Source organism: Hemiscyllium ocellatum, chromosome 3, assembly GCF_020745735.1.
Source record: "Hemiscyllium ocellatum isolate sHemOce1 chromosome 3, sHemOce1.pat.X.cur, whole genome shotgun sequence".
NCBI lineage: Eukaryota > Metazoa > Chordata > Chondrichthyes > Orectolobiformes > Hemiscylliidae > Hemiscyllium > Hemiscyllium ocellatum.
This window is the reverse complement of record NC_083403.1, coordinates 64,314,759-64,337,083: the sequence shown is the minus strand read 5'-3', so window position 1 is coordinate 64,337,083 and position 22,325 is coordinate 64,314,759. Positions and strand designations below refer to the sequence as shown.

Below are 22,325 nucleotides of genomic sequence, written 5' to 3'. Positions count from 1 at the left end.
TATTACTGGGTCAAAATGTAGGTCTAACAGCAGTGTGAATGTTCCTACAAGGCACGTATGCAGTGGTTCAAGAAAATCGTTCACTACCATTGTCTCATGCACAATTAGGGATGGGCAATAAATGCTGACCCTTACCCATGATATTCACAGATCGTGAACAAGTAACAAAAATTGGTTTAACATAAGTGGTAAAATAATGTAAATTGGGAAAAAAATAGATCAAGGAATTCTGTTACTGCATTATGTGTTCTGTACACATCCCATAAATGGAGAAGTAATAGTAATAAAGGTTGGCAGGATGAGCAATCTTTTTTAATATTTAATATTCCTGTTTCAAAAAAATATCCCAGTAGCACAGTTTTTTAGCTGAAAGCATAATCAAACTCTGGTCCAGGGAAAAATGTCTTTTGTTTTGGATCTGATGGCAGCCGCAGGGTTAAAATAAACATTTTCAGCTGTTTATGTGGCAGTGCAGTAATGTTACCACCATCACCAATTGTCATTAAACTACTTCTGTGCATGTACATCATGGAACATTCTGCAGATCATCTTTGATGTTACTCATTAAATTCACAAAGAAAAATGATCATGCATAAAATAATGTCAAGTGTCAAGAATTGTAAGTATTTTGACTGATTATTTTCTTAAACCTTTCAGAGTTAACAAAGATGAGTTCTTTGAGTGGTGCATTTTATTTGAATGATTTATTTTATGGCTTTAGTTTCATTTCTCCCAATTTAGATGGAAACTTTTAAAGTCGCCATTATTTTCAACGGCATATTTTAAAAACCTTGAAATCTTTCCTGCCAAGTACTGCCACAAATAGAAAAACCTGAGATGCTGAGTTAACAATTTGGAATCTCTATATTCTGTAAAATATTACACTGAATTCCTATTCTCTACTAAAACATGAAAATTGAACTCTCCTCACTTTTATATTTTCATATACTTCATTAAATTAACTTTATACATCTTTGGACTGACTTTTTAACAAAAAGTAATTATAAATAATTATATTTAATTATTTTGCTTGTGTAATACTCAAAAATATTCAGAAATCATACAGATGATTTTGTTTCATTTCATGTATTAAGTGGTATGGAGTCATAAGCCACAAATAACCTTTGCTATTTCTCCATTAAAGAGAGAGAGTTGGTTATGTGTAGCTTAGGGGTGAGCATTTCACAGCCTAAGGAAGGAGACAGGTCTTCATGAACTGTCATGAGCTGCACAGGGATTCAACCCTTGCTGTTGTCTTTATTCTGCACCACAGTCACCTGGTCAACTGAACTGATGAGCAGGATATTAATCTAACGAATGCATCCAAAAATAGTCCAAGTCAAAGGTTATCAGTCGTCTATCTGTTTTACATCAAGCATGTATTTCCTATTTGCAACAGTTAAGTGTATCATAATTTTGTTATAGATAGTAATCATGACTGGGTGTAATACCCAGAACTCCTGTTAAACTGTAAACATTGTTTAATTTCCATATTTAGTATGAAAGAACTTTCAAGACTCTCCACATTCGATGATGTTACACTCTGTTTCTCTAGATGAATATGAGGTAGCTTTCAGGTACATTTTTATCTCGCTTCTTTCAGGTAAACTTTATTAAGCTTTATTATTTTTAAAATGTGAATTAGTCTAGCTTCAATCTCATAGTTCAGCATCCGATAAACTCTTTACCAAACCATACAACAGAGAGAGTCTTTGTTACAAATTCAAGTCAGCCATGGATACCATAAGAATCATATAAAAGATGCTGTTCGGCCCCTTGACTCTACCACTCGAGTGAGGAACAAAGTTTCCTGCATCTTCCCGCAGGGTCTCCATAGACTTGCCTACTGCTGCCACTTTCCTACACTAGGCTTGTAGCCTTGTATGTTATGGCACTTCAGATGTTGTATCAAGTACTTTTTAAGGGTTATGAGGTTACCTGCCTCAACTACTGTCTCAGGCAGTGCATTCCAGATTGCCACCACCCTTTGGATGAAAAACTGTCCTCAAATTATAACCTCTTGTTCATGACTCTTCAATAAATTGAAACAGCTTGCTCCTGTTTATGCCCCTAATAATCTTATGCATCTCAGTCAGGTCCTCACTCAACCTTATCTAATCCAAAGAAAACAACCCAAGCTTATCCAGCCCCTCTTCATAACTGAAATGCTCCATTCTAGGTAACATCCTGGCAAATCACCTCTGAACTGCCTCCAGTGTAACCGCATCCTTCCTATAGTGAGGTGACAGGAAATGCATACAGTACTCAATCTGTGACCTCACCAAAGTTTCATATAACTCCAACATAAACTGCTTGCTGTTATAATATATGCCCCAAAAATAGTTCTTAGGATCAATTGCACCTCAGTCCTGTTAGTTGCCTGAGCATCTTCATTTTATGGTTGTAGACTCATACTTCACTATGTCTGGTTGTATAATAGCACCAAGGCTGTAATAATCAAAGTACGCTTTCCAATTGTTTAAATACTCACATTATTGACATATCCATTTCTTCAGTCTCCACTCGATGCCAGCCCACTCAATTTTGCAACAAGTGAACGTACTAAGCAACAACGAGAATCTGATATACTCATTCAGTCAATACAACTTATCTTCATTTGCTCACGGGAAAATAATATGCATTCTGTACCTCTCCAAATCAGTGAGTTTATTTGCTTGACTTAAATAAAATAATATATAATTTTCTCATTATTGTTTCCTTCTTAGAACCTTTGTATGGGTCTTACTGCTTCACTGTTTTCTGATATTTCTCCACCTGCTTTCAAATAGAAAATGCAGGTCACTCAGAAGTACTGCCAGAATCCTAGGCCAATGGCTCCCCAACACAATGATCTAAGGTGCACATTGTATTACCAAGGCGACCTAATGTTTTGTTTATTATTTGTAGTCTTTTGGAAGCAACTTCAAAGTTAGTACGTTCGCACATTAATTACGCTTGGCTTGGGCCGTATTTTATTTAAACTGGGTGAAATGTTTGTCCTTTAAACCATCACATTAAAAGTAATTATTTTTCAAAATGATAACTGTGAGAGAAGAAAATGATTGCCAGATAGGACCATCATTCCTTATGATCTCTTGAGTCTTTCCTCCTTTCATACATCTATCTTTTTGTTTCCAGAGCAAGAGGCAGAAGATGTGGCCAGTCGTGTCGGAACAATGGGGCTCCTATTTTGTGGATGGTGTCACGGAACTGGAGGGTGAAGATGAAACTCAGGTGCACACATGGTGCACCAGCAATATTAACACATACAGTACCATTGCCATTCCCAGCCTGCAGGCTATAGCAGGTAAGAAAGAAAGTGCAGCAACGGGTCATTGCAAGATCCGTATAGGGGGAACGAGAAATACAAGGGAGAGAAAACACTGGCTGGGGGTGGTTTATGTGCACTCCAACCACATTTACTTCATTCGAACACAAGTTAAAGAAACATGTAATAATGTAATACATAGTCAGTTCAAGCTTCATTATAGAATGGCCAACCAAATTAGCAAAAATAATTTGGAGGATGAGTTCATGAAATTTATTCAAGTCAGTTTTCTAGCACAGTATATTCAGGAACAAACTACTTAAATCTAATGCTATATAATAAGACAAAGTCAAATAGTAATTTTATTTTTACAGAAACCTCTGGAAAAATATGATCTAGGTTGTTGTCCGTCTAAAACTGGGATCTTCAATTTAAATTACACGGGTATGAATGGACCGCACATAAGGATCAAAGGAGGGGGTTCACAATATTACAAAGTATAATAAACCTGAGGATTGAGCATCTTTCTCCCCCAGAACTTAACAACCAGTGAAGAAGAAATTGATGAAATAGGAGAGCATAGAATTTAGAAGTAATCCAGCAAGAAATACAAAAATGGATGGGAAGAGTTTCTGCAAGTATGTAAGGTAGAAAAAAATAATCCAAAAGTGATGGGTCCTCTAGAGATAAAAGGAAGAAATTTATTTTAAAAAGTGTGAATAAAAAAATAATGTAACCAATATTAAGACAAAGAAATTAATGGGGCTACAAACTGACAGATCCTCTGGACCTGATGACTGCATTTTTGAGTTTTAAAATAAGGGTCGTCGTAAATGATTACATGTTGGTTTTAATTTTTCAAAATTCCCTTGGCTTCAAAATCATTGTGGATTTGGAAAATAGTGATTTAATCCTCCAATTCAAGGAAAGACATGAGAAAGACAAGGAATTGTCACTCAGTTTGCCTGACTTCAGTAGTAGAGAAACATTGAATTTGGCCAATCAGAATTCACTTGCTAATCAAACAGCATCTGTTCCCTAATGCTGCACACATTGTTGTTCCCTTTGAAAATGCTTTTGCAATTTACACTTTTGTGGCAATGTGTATATGGAATGTCAATCTTTTGTCAACAGGACCTAGTTTACGTGGGCAAATTTACTTGGTGGAAGGGATTCCCAGCTCATCAGGTCAGGAGGAGGGAGCGCAGAGGTGAATGCAGAACTTGGAAGTGGAATGCAAAGTGAAAAGGGGGCCAGTGATTGACAGAAATAGCCCCAAATGGGGCCAGAACCCAAAAATGAATTCCAGTCTCCTGGTCCTGATCCAGACTTCATTAAGGCTGTTAAAAAGGAACTATATATACTTGAAAACAAAATTCCTAAAGCTAGTGGAAATTTAAAAAGGAATGCAACTAAGTATGTAAATCCTTTTAAAGATTGCTGAGGCCGAATAGTGTGATTATGTAATTATGTAATTTTCCATGATCCTATGGTATCCAAGCAACAATCAACATGACATCATAGTTTCATTACCAGTTTGCATTAAATTAGTTGATCTTAGCCAGGGTAGCATTTCTGACGTGACAATTCACTTCAGTGTTTTCCTGGTAAGAAACAGGGAAAGATCAACAGTGCTAAAGTCCATCTATCTATTGAATTCAAAATAGTGGACACATTGCAGCTAGTGCATTGTGTAGCCCTATCTGAGCTGCTTAATGAATGTGAGGCAGAAGAAAACAGTCAGTCAGTTGAGGAGAAATGTACCCCACTTATGACGAAGACTCTTGTTTATCGAGTTAGACGCAGCTAAATATATATCAGAAATTGCTGAAGGAACTCAGCAGTCTGGTAACAACTGAACTTCGAAAGGCTCACTGAACTCAAAACATTAACTGTGCTTTCTCTGCAGATGCTGCCAGATCTGCTGACTTTCTCTTGCAGTTTCTGTTCTTGTTTCAGATTCTGCTGCTTTCTGTTTTATTTAAAAATAGTTCAGCTTTGACTGGAAGCTCTGAATGAGTTTGTATCTTATCCCTTTAATTCTTTTGAAGATAAATTATTGATCAGTAGCGGTAAATGGAGCAAGTGTACTGTATCCACAATATTAAAGCTATCCCCTGAAATGCTGATGTTATGGTAAACAGGTAGGACCCATGGGAGCACAGACTTTAGTTCAAAATTATCTCAATTCATCCGGTGGTTGCAGATTGAGCAATACCTGGCCAACAAAGCAAAGATATATTTCTCAGACATGAAAGGTGACTAAGCTATATGATCACCATTTGTTGCACATTCAAAAACAAGCATTGTCATTTATAATTCCAGTTTTAAATAAAAAAGTTTTAGATTTTTCCAAGATCATGACTACTGTACATTGACAGGACAGCCTCACCATTTATTGATTAAGTTTTGTAAAATATTAGATCGCATGTTGCAGGCCGGTACCAATTATTTTACTGCAACTGTGGTGCAGCATTTTTCTGTGAACACTTTGCACCTTTAAGACATCGGAAATGCTTCAGTTAAATGAAAAGTTTGTACTATTTTCTTGTTCTGTCATGTCTGTTCAAATGTTTTTACTGCACTTCTTAGGCACCTCCTGCATCTGTTAGGCCAAGAGGCATGTAACACTGATTTCTATCTTGCAATCTGTCAAGACTTCTAAAGATAACACATTGCTTGTTATAAGTAATCTGCACAAGAATCTGGTGACTGATCTTTCAGACTGCTCAAAGAGACATTGGCCTGAAACCTTAGCATGCCCAGTGTGGGCATTGAAAGGCACAGGTGATAGAACATTACAGCGCAGTCCAGGCCCTTCAGCCCTTGAAGTTGCGCCGCTCTGTGGAACCAATCTGAAGCCCACCAAACTTTCACTATTCCATTCTTGTCCATATGCCAACCCAATGACCATTTAAATGCCCTTAAAGTTGGCGAGTCTACTACTGTTGCAGGCAGTGCATTCCACACCCCTACTGCTCTCTGAGTAAAGAAACTACCTCTGACATCTAACCTATATCTATCATCCCTCAATTTAAAGCTATACCCCCTTGTGCTAGCCATCGCCATCCGAGGAAAAAGGCTCTCACTGTCCAACCTATCTAAGCCTCTGATTATCTTATTTGTCTCAATTGAGTCACCTTTCAATGTTTTTCTTTCTAATAAAAACGCCTCAAGTCCCTCAGCTTTTCCTCGTAAGACCTTCCCTATCTACCAGGCAACATTCTAGTAAATCTCCTCTGAACCCTTTCCACATCCATCCTATAATGCACTGACCAGAACTGTACACAACACTCCAAATAGGGCCATACCACAGTTTTGTACAGCTGCAGCATGATCTCATGGTTCCAAAACCCAATCACCCGACTGATAAAAGCTAACACACCATATGCCTTCTTGACAACCCTATCAACCTGGTGGCAACTTTCAAGGATCTATGTACCTGGCACTGAGATCTCTCTACTCATCTACCAAGAATCTAACCATTAGCCCAGTACTTTTCATTCCTGTTACACCTTCGGAAGTGAATCATCTCACACTTTTCTGCATTAAACTCCATTTGCCACGTCTCATTCCAGCTCTGCAGCTTATTTGTCATCTCTCTGTAACCGTGGGGCAGCCCGGTGGCTTAGTGGTTAGCACTGCTGCCTCACAGCACCAGGGTCCCAGGTTCGATTCCAGCCTCAGGTGAAATCTGACAGCCTCAGGTGACTATCTGATTCAGCCTCGGGTGACTGTCTGTGTGGAGTTTGCACATTCTCCCCATGTCTGCATGGTTTTCCTCCAGATGCTCCAGTTTCCTCCCACAATCCAAAAAAAAATGTGCAGATTGGGTGAATTGGCCATACTAAATTATCCATAGTGTTAGGTACATAAGTCAGAGGGGAATGGGTCTGGGTGGGTTGCTCTTCGGAGGGTCGGTGTGGACTGGTTGGGCCGAAGGGCCTGTTTCTACACTGTAGGGAATCTAATTATCTAATCTACAACATCCTTCGTCACTATCCACAACTCTACCAATCTTAGTGTCATCCGTATATTTATTGATCAATCCTTCTCTGACCTAATCCAGGTCACTTATAAAAATGACAAACAACAGTGGAGCCAACACAGTTCCTTGTAGTTCCCCACTAGTAACTGAACTCCAGGATGAACATTTCCCATCAACCACCACCCTGTGTCTTCTTTCAGTTAACCAATTTCTAATCCAAACCACCAAATCACCTTTATAGAGTCATAGATATGTAAAGCATGGAAACAGACCCTTCGGTCCAACCCATCCATGCCGACCAGAAATCCCAACCCAATTTAGTCCCACCTGCCAGCACCCAGACCATATCTCTCCAAACCCTTTCTATTCATGTACCCATGCAAATGCCTTTTAAATGTTGCAATTGTACCAGCCTCCATCACATCCTCTGGCAGCTCATTCATCCCATGCCTCCAAATTTTGTGCAACAGCCTACAGTGAGGAACCTCAACCAACGCCTTACTGAAATCCATATACACCACATCAACTGTCTTGCCCTCATTCACCAGTTTGGTCACCTTCTCAAAGAACACAATAAGGTTTGTGAGGCATGACCTACTTATTCCTTTCTAGATGATTGTAAGTCCTGTCTCTTATAAGCCTTTCCAACACTTTTCCCACAACTGAAGCAAGGCTCACTGGTCTATAATTACTAGGGTTGTCTCTACTCCCCTTCTTGAACAAGGGAACAATATTTGCTATCCTCAAGTCTTCTGGCACGATTCCTGTAGACAATGATGACATAAAGATCAAAGCCAAAGCCTCAGCAATCCCCTCTCAGAGAATCTTAGGATAAATCCTTTCTGACCCAGAATACTTACTTGTTTTTATACGTTCCAGAATTGTGAACACCTCCTCATTATGCACCTCAGTAGACAATAGACAATAGGTGCAGGAGTAGGCCATTCTGCCCTTCGAGCCTGCACCACCATTCAATATGATCATGGCTGATCATCCTTAATTAGTATCCTGTTCCTGCCTTATCTCCATAACCCTTGATTTCACTATCCTTGAGAGCTCTATCCAACTCTTTCTTAAATGAATCCAGAGACTGGGCCTCCACTGCCCTCTGGGGCAGAGCATTCCACACAGCCAACACTCTCTGGGTGAAAAGGTTTCTCCTCATCTCTGTCCTAAATCGTCTACCCCGTATTTTTAAGCTGTGTCCTTTGGTTCGGCACTCACCCATCAGCGGAAACATGCTTCTTGCCTCCAGAGTGTCCAATCCTTTAATAATCTTATATGTCTCAATCAGATTCCCTCTCAGTCTTCTAAACTCAAGGGTATATAAGCCCAGTTGCTCCAGTCTTTCAGCATAAGGTAGTCCTGCCATTCCAGGAATTGACCTCGTGAACATACGCTGCACTCCCTCAATAGCCAGAATGTCTTTCCTCAAATTTGGAGACCAGAACTGCACACAGTACTCCAGGTGTGGTCTCACCAGGGCCCTGTACAGCTGCAGAAGAACCTCTTTGTTTCTATACTCTTGTTATGAAGGCCAACATGCTATTAGCCTTCTTCACTACCTGCTGTACCTGCATGCTTACCTTCATTGACTGGTGTACAAGAATACCCAGATCTCTTTGTACTGCCCCTTTACCTAAATTGATTCCATTTAGGTAGTAATCTGCCTTCCTGTTCTTGCCACCAAAGTGGATAACTATACATTTATCCACATTAAACTGCATCTGCCATGCATCTGACCACTCACCTAATCTGTCCAGGTCACCCTGTAATCTCCTAACATCCTCCTCACATTTCACCCTGCCACCCAGCTTAGTATCACCAGCAAATTTGCTAATGTTATTACTAATACTACCTTCTATATCATTAACATATATTGTAAAAAGCTGCGATCCCAGCACTGATCCCTGCGGTACCCCACTGGTCACTGCCTGCCATTCCGAAATGGAGCCGTTTATCACTCCTCTTTGTTTCCTATCAGCCAACCAACTTTCAATCCAAGTTAGTACTTTGCCCCCAATACCATGCGCCCTAATTTTGCTCACTAACCTCCTATGTGGAACTTTATCAAAAGCTTTCTGGAAGTCCAGGTACATGACATCTCCCTCATCCATCTCCAGAGTTACATCCTCAAAAAATTCCAGAAGATTAGTCAAGCATGATTTCCCCTTCATAAACCCATGCTTTCTCTGACCTATCCTATTACTACTATCCAGATGTGTCGTAATTTCATCCTTTATAATAGACTCCAGAATCTTTCCCACCACTGAGGTCAGACTAACTGGTCTATAATTTCCTGCTTTCTCTCTCCAATTTCTTAAAAAGTGGTACAACATTAGCCACCCTCCAATCCACAGGAACTGATCCGGAATCTATCGAACTCTGGAAAATAATCACCAACGCATCCATGATTTCTCGAACCACCTCCTTCAGTACCCTGGGATGTAGACCATCAGGCCCCGAGAACTTATCAACCTTCAGACCTAACAGTCTCTCCAACACCAATTTCTGGCAAATATAAATTTGCTTACATTCAGGTCCTTCAGCCACTGTTACCTCAGGGAGATTGCTTGTGTCTTCCCCAGAGAACACCGATCTGAAGAACCAATTCAATTCTTCTGCCATTTCTTTGTTCCCTGTAATATATTCCCCTGTTTCTGTCTTCAAGGGCCCAATTTTAGTCTTAACCATTTTTTTACCTTTCACATACCTAAAAAAGCTTTTACTATCCTCCTTTATATTTTTGGCCAGTTTACCTTCATATCTCATTTTTTCTCTGCATATTTCCTTCTTAGTGACCCTCTGTTGTTCATTAAAAGCTTCCCAGTCCTCCGTTTTCCCACTTATCTTTGCTATGTTATACTTTTTCTCTTTTAACTTTATATGTTTCTTAACTACCCTTGTCAGCCATGGCCACCCATGCCTCCTCCTGGGATCTTTCTTCCTTTTTGGAATGAACTGATCCTGCATCTTCTGCATTATACCAGAAATATCTGCCATTGTTCCTGCACTGTCATCCCTGCTATGATATTGCACCATTGAACTTTGGCCAGCTCCTCCCTCATAGCTCCATAGTTCCCTTTATTCAACAGAAATATTGTCATTTCCGATTGTACCCTCTCCCTCTCAAATTGCAGATTGAAGCTTATTGTATTATGGTCACTACTTCCCAATGGCTCCTTCACTTCAAGGTCCCTGATCAATTCTGGTCCGTTGCACAATACCAGATCCAGAATTGCCTTCTCCCTGGTAGGCTCCAGCACCAGCTGTTCTAAGAATCCATCTCGGAGGCACTCCACAAAGTTTCTTTCTTGAGGTCCAATGCCATCCTGATTCTCCCAGTCTACCTGCATGTTGAATTCCCCATAACAATTGTAGTAACATCTTTGCAACAGGCCAATTTCAGCTCCTGATTCAACTTACATCCGACATCCAGACTACAGTTTGGGGGCCTATAGATAACTGCCAAGAGGGTCTTTTTCCCGTTAGAATTTCTCAGCTCTATCCACACTGACTCTACATCCCCTGATTCTAGGTCCCTCCCGCGCAAGGGACTGAATGTCATCCCTTACCAACATGGCCACCCCACCCCCTCTGCCCGTCAGTCTGTCCTTACGATAGCACATGTAGCCTTGAATATTCATTTCCCAGGCCCTGTCCACTTGAAGCAACGTCTCAGTTATCCCCACAATATCATATCTGCCAATTTCCAAAAGAGCCTCAAGCTCATCCATCTTATTTCTAAGGCTTCGTGCATTCATATATAGTATTTTTAATTTGTTACTGCCCTCACCCTTCCCATCAACTCCGATTTCACTCAACCTTACAGCATGATCCCTTTTTGAGTTTTTTGCTTCATTGATACAGTTGTCTTCCTTGACTTCCCTTGTTCTAACTTTCCCTTCAATTTCCTTCTTAACCATCCAGTTTGTCCCCTCCCCCCTGCTACTTAGTTTAAACGTAGCTGTCTTGCAGTAGCAAACCTGCTGCCAGAATGCTGGTCCCTAACTTATTAAGGTGCAAACCGTCTCTCTTGTATAATTTATGTTTACCACAAACATACCCCAGTGATCCAAGAACTTAAATCCTTGCTTCCTGCACCAGTTCCCCAGCCACACGTTCAAGTCCATTATCTCCCTGTTTCTGGCCTCACCAGCCCGAGGAACTGGAAGCAAACTGGAGATAACCACCCTGGATGTCCTGCTTTTCAGCCTTCTTCCTAGTTCTCCGAAGTCCCGCTGTAGCATGTTCCTCCTCTTCTTCCCGACATCATTTGTGCTGACATGTGCCACCACCTCTGGCTCTTCACTTTCGTCCTTGAGGATTTCCTGCACTCTGTCTGTGATGTCTTTAACCCTGGCACCAGGAAGGCAACACGCCATCCTTAAGTCCCGCCTGCTGCCACAAAAACCCTGGTCAGTTCCTCTCACTATGGAATCCCCTATTACCACGGCTCTGTGCGATGTCCTACTCTTCCGCTCTGCCTCCACGCCAACTTTTGATTGACAGACCTGGCCGCCTCGCGGACTGGCAGTGTCATCCGTCTCTACTGTTTCCAAAAGATTCAACTTGTTCCTGACAGGTACTTCTCCCGGGGTCTCTTGCATCTGTCTCCTCTCTGCCTTCCTCATCGTTTGCTCTCTTCTGCTTTTTTCTGGTATGGTCTGTGTAATAACCTCACTGAAGGTCTTGTCCAGAAAGATCTCGTTCTCTTGGATGAGCCTAAGGTCCTCGAGTTCTTTCATCAGTGCTGCAATATGCTCTGTCAGTAGCTGAACGTGCACACACTTTCCACACTTATACAAGCCAGACGCACCAGAGTCGTTGATCTCCCACATCATGCACGTAGCACAGTCATGTCTTCACCCTCTTCAACTGTGGCGTAATCACTTCACTCAACCTACTTGTCAAAGACTCCTGAGCTAAAGCCTCACTCTTCAATCCACAGGAACTTCCTTGGACCCTCTTTTTGGAGAAAGTCTGTGGACTTTTAATTTAGGTTAGAGGAGTAGGGTGGGAGGGAGGTCCTACTTTGTAGGACCTGGGGTCTAAAACACACCCGCTCAAATAACAATGACTTACCTTCCCGACCGGCTTTGTGCTCCGACTTCACTTCCACCCAGCTCCCATCGCTCTCTGCTGCAAAAAAAGAAAAAAAACGAAAGCCAATCCCATCTAGTCTAGTATCCTGTATCTCAGTATTCTCCTCAACCACATTGTCCTTTTCTAGTGTGAATACTGATGCAAAGTATTCATTCAGCACTTCCCCTATCTCCTCTGACTCCATGCACAACTTCCCACTACTTTGCTTGATTAGTTCTAATCTTACTCTCATCATTCTTTTATTCCTGATATACCAATAGAAAGCCTTTGGTTTTCTTTGATCCTATCCGCCAATGACTTCTCATGTCCCCTCCTAGCTTTTCTTAGCTCTCTCTTTGGATCTTTCCTGGCTAACTTGTAACTCTCAAGTGCCCTAACTGAGCCATCACATCTCATCCTAACATAAGCCACCTTCTTCCTCTTGACAAGAGATTCAACTTCCTTAGTAAACCACAGCTCCTGCGCTCAATAACCTCCTCCCTGCCTGACCGGTACATACTTATCAAGGACACACAGTATTTGGTCCTTGAATAAGCTCCACATTTCAATTGTGCCCATCCCCTGCAGCTTTCTTCCCCATCCTATGCATTCTAAATCTTGCCTAATCGCATCATAAATGCCTTTCCCCCAACTGTAACTCTTGTCCTGCGCTATATACCTGTCCCTTTCCATCACTGAAGTAAACATAGCCGAGTTGTGGTCACTATCACCAAAGTGCTCACCTACCTCCAAATCTAACACCTGGCCAGATTCATTGCCCAGTATCAAATCTAATGTAGCCTTGCCCCAGCACCTGCACCTGAATAGTGAGCCACATTTCTTGGACTTCCAGTCTCATTCACGCAGCATTTGGGAGCCTGCAAATACGCTAGGTTGCAGGAGAACCACAATTGAAAACCCTCAGGTATGTGTGGAATGAAGGGTGAGAACGTTGTGCAAAAGATGCTGAAAGCGTTACAGCAATGGAGATCTTGGCAATGGATAGCAGCAACTGGCAGGAGTCAGGGCAGAAGCAACGATGGCAATGTCATATTCAGATATGTATTACACATGTATCTCAGCTCACCTGAGTAAAGCCAGCACTAGAACCCAGATATGCATTTGGGTCTCAAAGCGATAATAGGTTCATTATAAAGGGCCTAATGTCTGTTTCAGAGACATTATGTGCCAATTTTGTTTGTTAACCGTTACCAATATGGCAGGTTGTGCTCTTCCACCTCATAGTGAGTATGTTCCCTGCTCATTATATTAGGGGTCCAAGAGGTTCATTATTGGCCAAAAATTGTGGCCCAATGTCTACGCCACCATCTGTATTCAAAAGGATTTGTTAATCTTTCTTTCAAAGAGTGTGCTGGTAGCAGGTTGAGGATTTCAAACAGTTCATCAACTTCACCAACACCTTCCACCGTGCCCTCAAATTCACCTTCACCATCTCTGACACTTCCCTCCCATTCCAGAACCTCTCCATCTCCATCTCCAGTAACCATCTTAGTACTGTATTCCATTTCAAATCCACCAACTCCCACAGCTATCCCAACTACAACTCCTCTCGTCCACCCTCCTGCAAAAATGTGATTTCATACTCCCAACTTAGCCACCTCTGCCACGTCTGTTCCCAGAATAAGGGATTCCAATCCTGGACATCCCAGATGTCCTACTTCAAGGACCGAAATTTCCTCTCACCTATGATCAATAATGCCCTCAACCACATCTCCCATTTCTCTCACCTCTGCCCTCAAATCCCCTTCCCCCAAAAACAATAAGGATAGACACCCCTTGACCTCACATACTACTTCACCAATCTCCAAATTAAATGCACCATCCTCCAACATTTTTACCTTCTGCAATCAGACTTCACTAAAGATACTTCCTTCCCCACCCCTACACGCTTTCAGTCGGGACTTTCCCTGCAACTGCAGCAAGTGCAGCACCTTCCCCTACACTTCCCCTCTAACCTCCATCCAAGGCCCTAAACAATCATTCCAGAAATTCACCTGCACTACTTCTAACCTGGTTATGGCATCCATTGCTCCCGATGTAGTCTCCTACATTGGAGAGACCCAAGCGCAGCCTTGGAGACCGGTTTGCGGAGCATCTGCACTCTACGTGCTCCAATCAACATCATCTTCCAGCTGCCAGCCAATTCAAATCCCCTTCCCACTCTCTTGGTGAAATATCCATCCTGGGCCTCCTCCTTTGTTGAAATGAGACTACATGTAAACTGGAGAAACAACTCTTCATATTCTGTCCCAGGAGCTTATAGCCCAATGGCCTCAACATTGAGTTCACCAGCTTCAAAATCTCCCACACCCAGCCTTATCCTATGTTAAGCCCTCCTTCTCTTCCCCATCTCCTTGACCTGACATACCTGTTCATCTTCCTTCTCACATACCCAATCCATGTTTCCCACTGAACGATCACAATAATCCCCTACGTGCGTCCACCTATCATCATTCCACTTACCTTTCCCGCAGCCCCACTCCCCTCCCTCTATTTATTTCTAAACCCACTTCCCCTCCCCATTCCTGATGATGGATCCTGACCCGAAACATCAATTTTCCTGCACCTCCGATGCTATCTGAACTGCTTCATTTTTCCAGTTACACATTTTATCGACTCTTTAATTACAATCCAATTGCATACCAATCCATTAAAAATTAACATCTAAATCACTGAAGATGCTTCTTTTCTCATGTGTCATTCAACTTTCCTTCCCCTCCTCCATTCATTCATGGTGTTCTCCACATGTTTGCACATCTTTGCCTTTAAAAACAGCCCTATGAGCATCTTCTGTGTATTTGTAATTTTGTACATGGATGGATCATGGTATATATGGGCAAAATTTGCTGCTGGTAAAAACAATTGACTAAGGCAACTATTCACATGAGGAGGTCAAACCTGACCTGAACATGCTTGGAAACTGTATCTCCCTGTGGGCCCTGAAACTGTTAAGACTTCAATCAACCATAGTAAAGCGTGTATTTGTCATATTTTCTTCACAAAACAGCTTTCATCAATGAAAGTTTAATTACAGCTATTACTAAAGGGTGTCTTTAATTCTGACAAGCTTTTGGCCATCTGGCTTTATATCCACCTGGCTTATGTGGTTTTGTCAACTTGATAAGCTAATGAGGAGAGGTTGAACAGGCTGGAGCTGTTTTCCCTGGAGTGTCGGAGGCTGAGGGGTGACCTTAGAGAAGTTTATAAAATCATGAAGGGCATGGATAGGGTAAATAGCCAAGGTCTTTTCCCTGGGATGGTGGAGTCCAGAACTAGGTGGCATAGGTTTACGGTGAGAGGGAAAAGATATAAAAGGGACCTGAGGGGAAATGTTTTTACGCAGAGAGTAGTGCACATATGGGATGAGCTGTCAGAGGAAGTGTTGGAGGCCAGTGCAGTTGCAAAATTTAAAAGGCATCTGGATGTGTATATGAATAGGAAGGGTTTGGAGGGATATGAGCTGGGCGCTGGCAAGTGGGACTAGATTAGGTTGGGATATCTGGTCGGTATGGATGAGTTGGACCGAACGGTCTGTCTCCATGCTGTACATCTCTATGACTCTATGAATGATTTGATAAGAACTTTGGATATTGGGTAATGTTCAAACAAAAGAATGAAAAGAGGAGTTAAGAACAGTTGTAATGAACTGCAAAACAGTTCATTATTTCCACTAGCACTGTAATAGTTTAGTAGTATAGTTGCCATTGCATTCTTTCCAATGCAAAGTAAATTGCAATGCTTATTTTTCCCTGTATATTTAAATATTTTACATCAAATACAGTGAACGAAAGATGATCAATAGTACAATCTGGCTTTCACTGAGTGAGTCCTGTAAGTCACTGGGAAATGGCCAATGGAGTTTTCCTGAAGAGATGCTTGTGTCAAACAAGTACATAAATTGATTGAGACTGCCAAAGCTGTCAAGGAACTGTCCAAAGGAAAATGTATGGAGTTAAAAAGAACAGCCATAAAAAAAAATTTAAATAAATTACTTGAGTGCCTGGTTCACTTAAGTTATTATAAGATTTCTGCTGCATGGTTGCTTTCCCAAATATTATTTCACGATGAGCTGTCTGCTGATCGGCAGCCCCAACTGCTTATTAAATGAAAACATTTCTTTCCATAATGGATTAGTTGAAGGGATTTCGATAAATTGATTTTTTATTTGTTATCAATGAGAGTATTTCTTTCCCAGTGGATATTGTGAGTTGGTTTCAAGAGAGAGGAGCAAAAACTGGTGTTATGGGGTTTATGAGGTGGCATAAAAGGTCTATAAAATGCGATGGGGCTGATTGGCGGCATAGGATACTGCAGAGGATTTGAAAAACTACTTGGAATGGATTGATAGGTAATGGGGTGTGACCCAGGGACCACAAGGATAATGGAGAATGGGTAAATAGGCAAAGCATGGTTCTAAGGGTATGAGGAGCTCTATTGGATACGTAGATTGGTATAGAATGGCTTGAATGGGATAGGAAGTGAGGGTGAGTGAGCATGAAGAATATCGTACATTTTCAACTTTGTTTGAAAACTTTGATCATAGTGTTGCAGCCCCAGTTCCGCTTTGGGAATATACCTATATCATGGCATTAATGAAGGAGCTCCAAACTTTTTGGGAGCCTGAATAACGTCTCCCAAACTCTCTGTCCATATGAGACAAGATTTGCTTTGATATTTAATCAGCCCAATGTTAAAGCTTAATTATTGGCTTTGCAGTGACCCAGATCTGCAACCTCTGATTAATATCTCTTTGAGGCCCTTTCCCTGAATTTCTGTCGTCAGGCCTGTGGCCACTTGCTGTGGCAGTGATACTCAGTTTGAGCTGTAAGTAATTTTTTTGACTTTTCATTTTTCCAGCCTTGATTACTGTACCATTTTAACTTTTCCCTGGGATGATGAGGAATTATATTCAGGCGTTTTGTGAAATAAAACTGTGGATAAGAAAGTTTACCTCTTCTTTGGTGTATTTAGTATTGCACTCTTCATAATTTTCTGAATAGAAAGTGTTTTAGTCTCATAATAGTTACAGATTTAACACAGTCTGTATTGACCCTACAGCAGTTAAGTCAGCTATACTTAGCACAGTTTAGTTTAAATAATAGATGTAACACAATAAACATAACTTGATCGATATTTTATTTGAATGTTGAAGCATGCTTTGTATCATTCATTTTAGCTATCTAAGCCCTCCTTTTATATGTTATAGTGTACAAATGTCCTGTATTAAGTGGTGCAGGCTAGGAATGGTCTGAAAGTATGAGGTTTCCAAAATGAGCTCATAGTCCCCTGGAGCATGAGTGGGATAGTGGGTAACTGAATCCAGATTTCAGTGGTATTTTAAAAATTCAGTCCTGTCTATGATACTGTATGACATTTACAAGGTGAAATCAATTTGACAAATTATGAGATGAATGGAGGAGATAAACCCAATAATTTCTGCAATTTTTGATATTATAAATTCTTGACCACCTTGCTACATTCAGTGCCTGCAGCCATGAAGAAACCACTATGCACATTAAACTGTAATAAAAACTAATGTATGCAGTTATAGAAGACGTTTAGTATGCATATAATACTATCGTCAATTCTAAGCAAATAATCAACCTGTTTCCCATATGTTATTCACTAATGAAAAACAGACCATGTAACAGTAACAGTTTCTTGGATATTTAATGGTAACATGATCTATTCATAATGTAGCACATTATATTTCATCTTAACTTGGTGCTTTTTCAAAGATCATTGGAGTAAAATAAGTGGTGCAGTTGGTTACCACTTGCAATCCCTGCAAAGGTGCTCTGGGCCAAAAGATCTCCACCTTTGTGTGCGCATGTTCTTTGAATCTGGGCAGTGGATGAAATACAAGATGCACAGCTTTCAGGAAATATGGAGCAACAGGAAGTTGGAGAATTGTCTCATAAAAAGCCTCAGGATGAAATTTTTCAATTAGTCGTATGTGTACCAGCTGAAAAGCTACTTCAAAATAATAACAACTTGACTTCAAAAGTGCTACAAAGCATAATTTGGTACTGAAGCACATAAGAGATCTTAAAACACACCAACAAAAGCTTAGTCACGGCAGCAAGTTTTAAGGTTGGATTTGAGAGACTTCAGGAAAAATATGAGGCGAAAGGACAAAAGGTCCCTTAGATCTGATGAGTTGCATCCTAGGATATTAAAGAAAATAGCTTCAGGGGTGATGGATGCATGGTTAGTAATCATCTGAGAATCCTTAGATTCTAGAAAAGTCCAAGAGGTTTGGAAACTGACAATGTAGCACCCTATTCAAAAAGGGGAGGAAACAAAAGGCTGACAGACATGTTTTGGTTAAGTGCCATTTTATCAGGTTTTTTTAGAGGGTTTTCTTTCACGACGAGGCCTAGTACTTTTTCATCATACCAAATTCACTTCAGTAACTACCCCTCCCACTCCTATGGTGTCCCTCTTGTCTCCTTGTATCCCAAACTTTAGCACTTTTTAGTTTCATCAATATTAGCCATGCCTCCACTGGCAGCATTCTCAACTCTTCACATGCCATTCCTGGAAGAAATCACCGTTGTTGGGATTTCCCAAAACTGACTAGCATTCCGAGCTCTGACACCTCCGTTTTAAAAGGCTGTTGTGCACCTCACAGGCACTGTCGGTCCAGATGTGTCCTACACAGTTCCTCACATTTGCCCCACACATGGCATACAAGGGAAATTTGTTGCCCTGCTTTATGGGCAGGGATGTAGATACTGTGGTGGATGGGATGGTGCAGTGGCGGGATGTCTTCTGCTGCCCGTGGAGCACTAACTTCACGCTCTGGGATGTTGGTGCCTACTTTGGAGCAAGTGGCAAGCTGAGGTTGGCAGAAGCCTACTCTGACTGACAGATCAAGAATTCTCAACATCTGGCTTATTCAGAGTGTTTGGTAACACAGGAAGCTGAATATTAATTATGTAAGATTTGATTTTAATAAGGCGTTTAATAAGATATAATTTCCCTTAACTTGCTGTTGCTTCATGAGAGACTTGCCATGTTGCTTCACGATGAATAATAGATGTAGCGTGTTGCTCCCGGTATCGAGATAGGCCTCACTGAACTTCTCATCCAATTCGATCACAAGTCTCACCACATTCCATGTCACTCACATGCCTACAAGATTACACCCTAGGTAATTATATGCTAATTAGGTTAACATCTGTCATTGGGAAAATATTTGAGCATATAATAAAGGATATAATAGCAGAGCATTTAAAAATGCATAATATAATAAGAGTCAGCACGGCTTCAGGGAAGGAAAATCATGCCTGACAAATTTATTTGAATTCTTTGAAGAGGTAATAAACAGGAATATTAGATGCAATACATTTGGATTTTCTAAAGGCATTTTATAAGGCATTGCACATAAGGCTACTTGATAAGTAAAGACGTTTGATTATATAATGTATTTTTAAATGCTTTGCTATTATATCCCATCCTGCCAGTTAAAAACTTACATCAGAAGGTCTCAATGAATAGTTCAAGCAAAGCTTTAGAAGCAGTATTTTGCCTGACTCTCCTTAGGGACATTTTGGAGGATACTTCATGTAATACATTCTACTAAGTTTTAAAAGGTCTGGTGTGGGAGACTTGTTCATCGACTAAAGTCTATCAGTATCGAGGGCCAAGCAAGAACATGGATTAAACATGGCTAAAAAGGAAGCAGAGAGTAGTCGCAGGCAAGTTTTAAATGGAATTGAGTTTGGATTTTCTGTTTCCAAAATGCATAAATAACTTCAGTTTGCAGGAGAAGCTTTAATATTACTTTAAAATTAGGCTTAATAGTGACAATTACAAGGAATTGTGTATTTTGAAATTAAAATGGGGAGGTGTGTGAATTTCATTTGGAGTAAAAGAAAGAAAACAAACAAAATGCTTAGTGGTTTCCAAGTAATGAATTTAAAGCCCCAGGAGCTGCTTGTGTGGTCAGGCCACATCTTAGATCTGTATACAATTTGGTGCAAAAGCAAAATACCACAGATACTGGCAATCTGAAATGAAAACTGCTGGAAATACACAGTAGGGTTGTCAACGTCCATAGAGAGTGCAAAGGGGTTAATATTTCAGTTCACAGAATTATTTCCAGAACTGGAAAATAAGATCATCAGAGCAGAAATTAGGCCATTCAACACATTGAGTCTGCTCCACCATTCAATCATGGCTGATAGATTTTCAACCCCATTTTCCCACTTCCTCCCTATAACCTTTGGTCCCCTTGGCAATCAAGAACCTATCTATCTCGGTCTTAAATATATTCAGTGACCTGGCCTCCACAGCCCTCTGTGGCAATGAATTCCACAGATTCACTACGCTCTGGCTAAAGAAGGTTCTCCTTATCTTTATTCTAAAGGGTCTTCCCTTTACTCTAAGGCTGTGCCCTTGGGTCCTCGTCTCATCTTACATGTTGTAATAGTTTTTTAGACAAAAGCTGAGCCAAGGAAAAGCAAGTGAAAAGAAAAACAAAATGTAAAAGTATCTCCCTGAGGAGTAAGTGACAGGGCAGGAATGTGGGGCCCCTCTGATTTCCCCTACAGCTCAAAACAATTTTCCTGGAACACGGGTAACTCAGCCTGCTGGTGAGATTCTCAGCAATAAGGCAGAGCTCGTCACGACCGTTATGGCAAATGAGGAGATGCTGCAGTATATGGGAATTTCAGAAAATTGCAAGGGAAGAAGTGAAACTTGAAGCAGGCATGCAGCTTTAGGGCTCGCTCTGTAATTTTTCTCAGTGTTTGCCAAAGGCTACAGAGTAGAAAAAAGTTCAGGTTCCAAATTAAAAGCCTTCTTCAGCCAAATTTATATTGTAATCTGATGTTTCCAAGCTTGTAAAGAGACAATTTTAATTATTTTTGACATGAAATATTTTTAGAAGTACAAAATTATGCAAATTGTGTTTGTTATGTGTATGCAATTTCCCATTTTGAAGCAGTCAGTGTGTAGCTCACTTCCTGTTCAAACAGTGTTATTTTAATACACCCAGTTAGAGCATCTGGTTTGGCTTCACACTTTAACTTAAACTGATTATCATTGTCATCAATCAGCATCAATCACTCTAGTTTCCCTATATAGTTTGTTTTCAGCTCTTTATGTACAGGATTGAATTAACTGTCTCTCATTTACAGCCCTTGAATATGGAGAAAACCTTTCATGGGTATTAAATATGATTACATTGAAAACTGCATAAATCTCTTTAAGAAAGCTTTATTGGAATGTGTGGTACATTTGGTATTTCATAATTTTACATTCCTGGAGTAATTTCAAGTTCAGTTCCAGGCCTGGCAATAGGTAATAAATTAGAATTGTTAATAGTAATGGAGGAAATTGAGCGTAACATTGGGTGATTGACAGTGATCATACCATTTGTTTATTTTTCATCACTTTAGCACTTTTTAGTTTCATCAGTATTAGCTATGCCTCCACTGGCAGCATTCTCAACTCTTCACATTAGGCTTCAAGGCTTCAAGTTAAGTCCCACTCCACTGCTTGAATGCAAAATTCCAGACTATCATTCCAGTGCAGTATTAAGGGAGTAATGCTTTGTCAGTTAGGAATGACATTTAGAAGGTAGAACACAATATCTTTCAATCTAAATCAAGTTTTGGATGTGAAACTGATTGTGAGAAATGTATAAACAGCTTTTGAATTGTTGATTTATATGAGCCATTTTTTTTCCACTCTTATTTATACTACCAGTGCTTATTTTGGTATGACGGGTTAACAAGCAGCACAGTCTGACAGGAGGCCTGGTATACATTTAAAGTGAGAAATATCACTGGAGGACAAACTGAGTTTTCAATCATGAGTTAGCATCATATTTCCTTCATATATCCATCATAGGTTGTGGCCGAGAGCTTTCTGTGCCTTGAATTGCTGATGGGGTTGCAATAAGTTACCAATTTACTTCAATTATTGATACACATTAATGTCCTGGACTTGGAC

The 22,325-nt window shown here is 40.6% G+C and overlaps 1 protein-coding gene across 1 annotated transcript in view; it reads left to right on the top strand.

Annotated features, from left to right (window-relative positions):
- Positions 1–22,325, top strand: part of nt5dc1 (5'-nucleotidase domain containing 1) — a 547,161-nt gene that overhangs the window by 511,709 nt on the left and 13,127 nt on the right. The window contains exon 11 of the mRNA XM_060850687.1: positions 3,139–3,307. Coding sequence (XP_060706670.1) covers positions 3,139–3,307 — 169 coding nt within the window. The remainder of the gene's footprint in view (positions 1–3,138; positions 3,308–22,325) is intronic.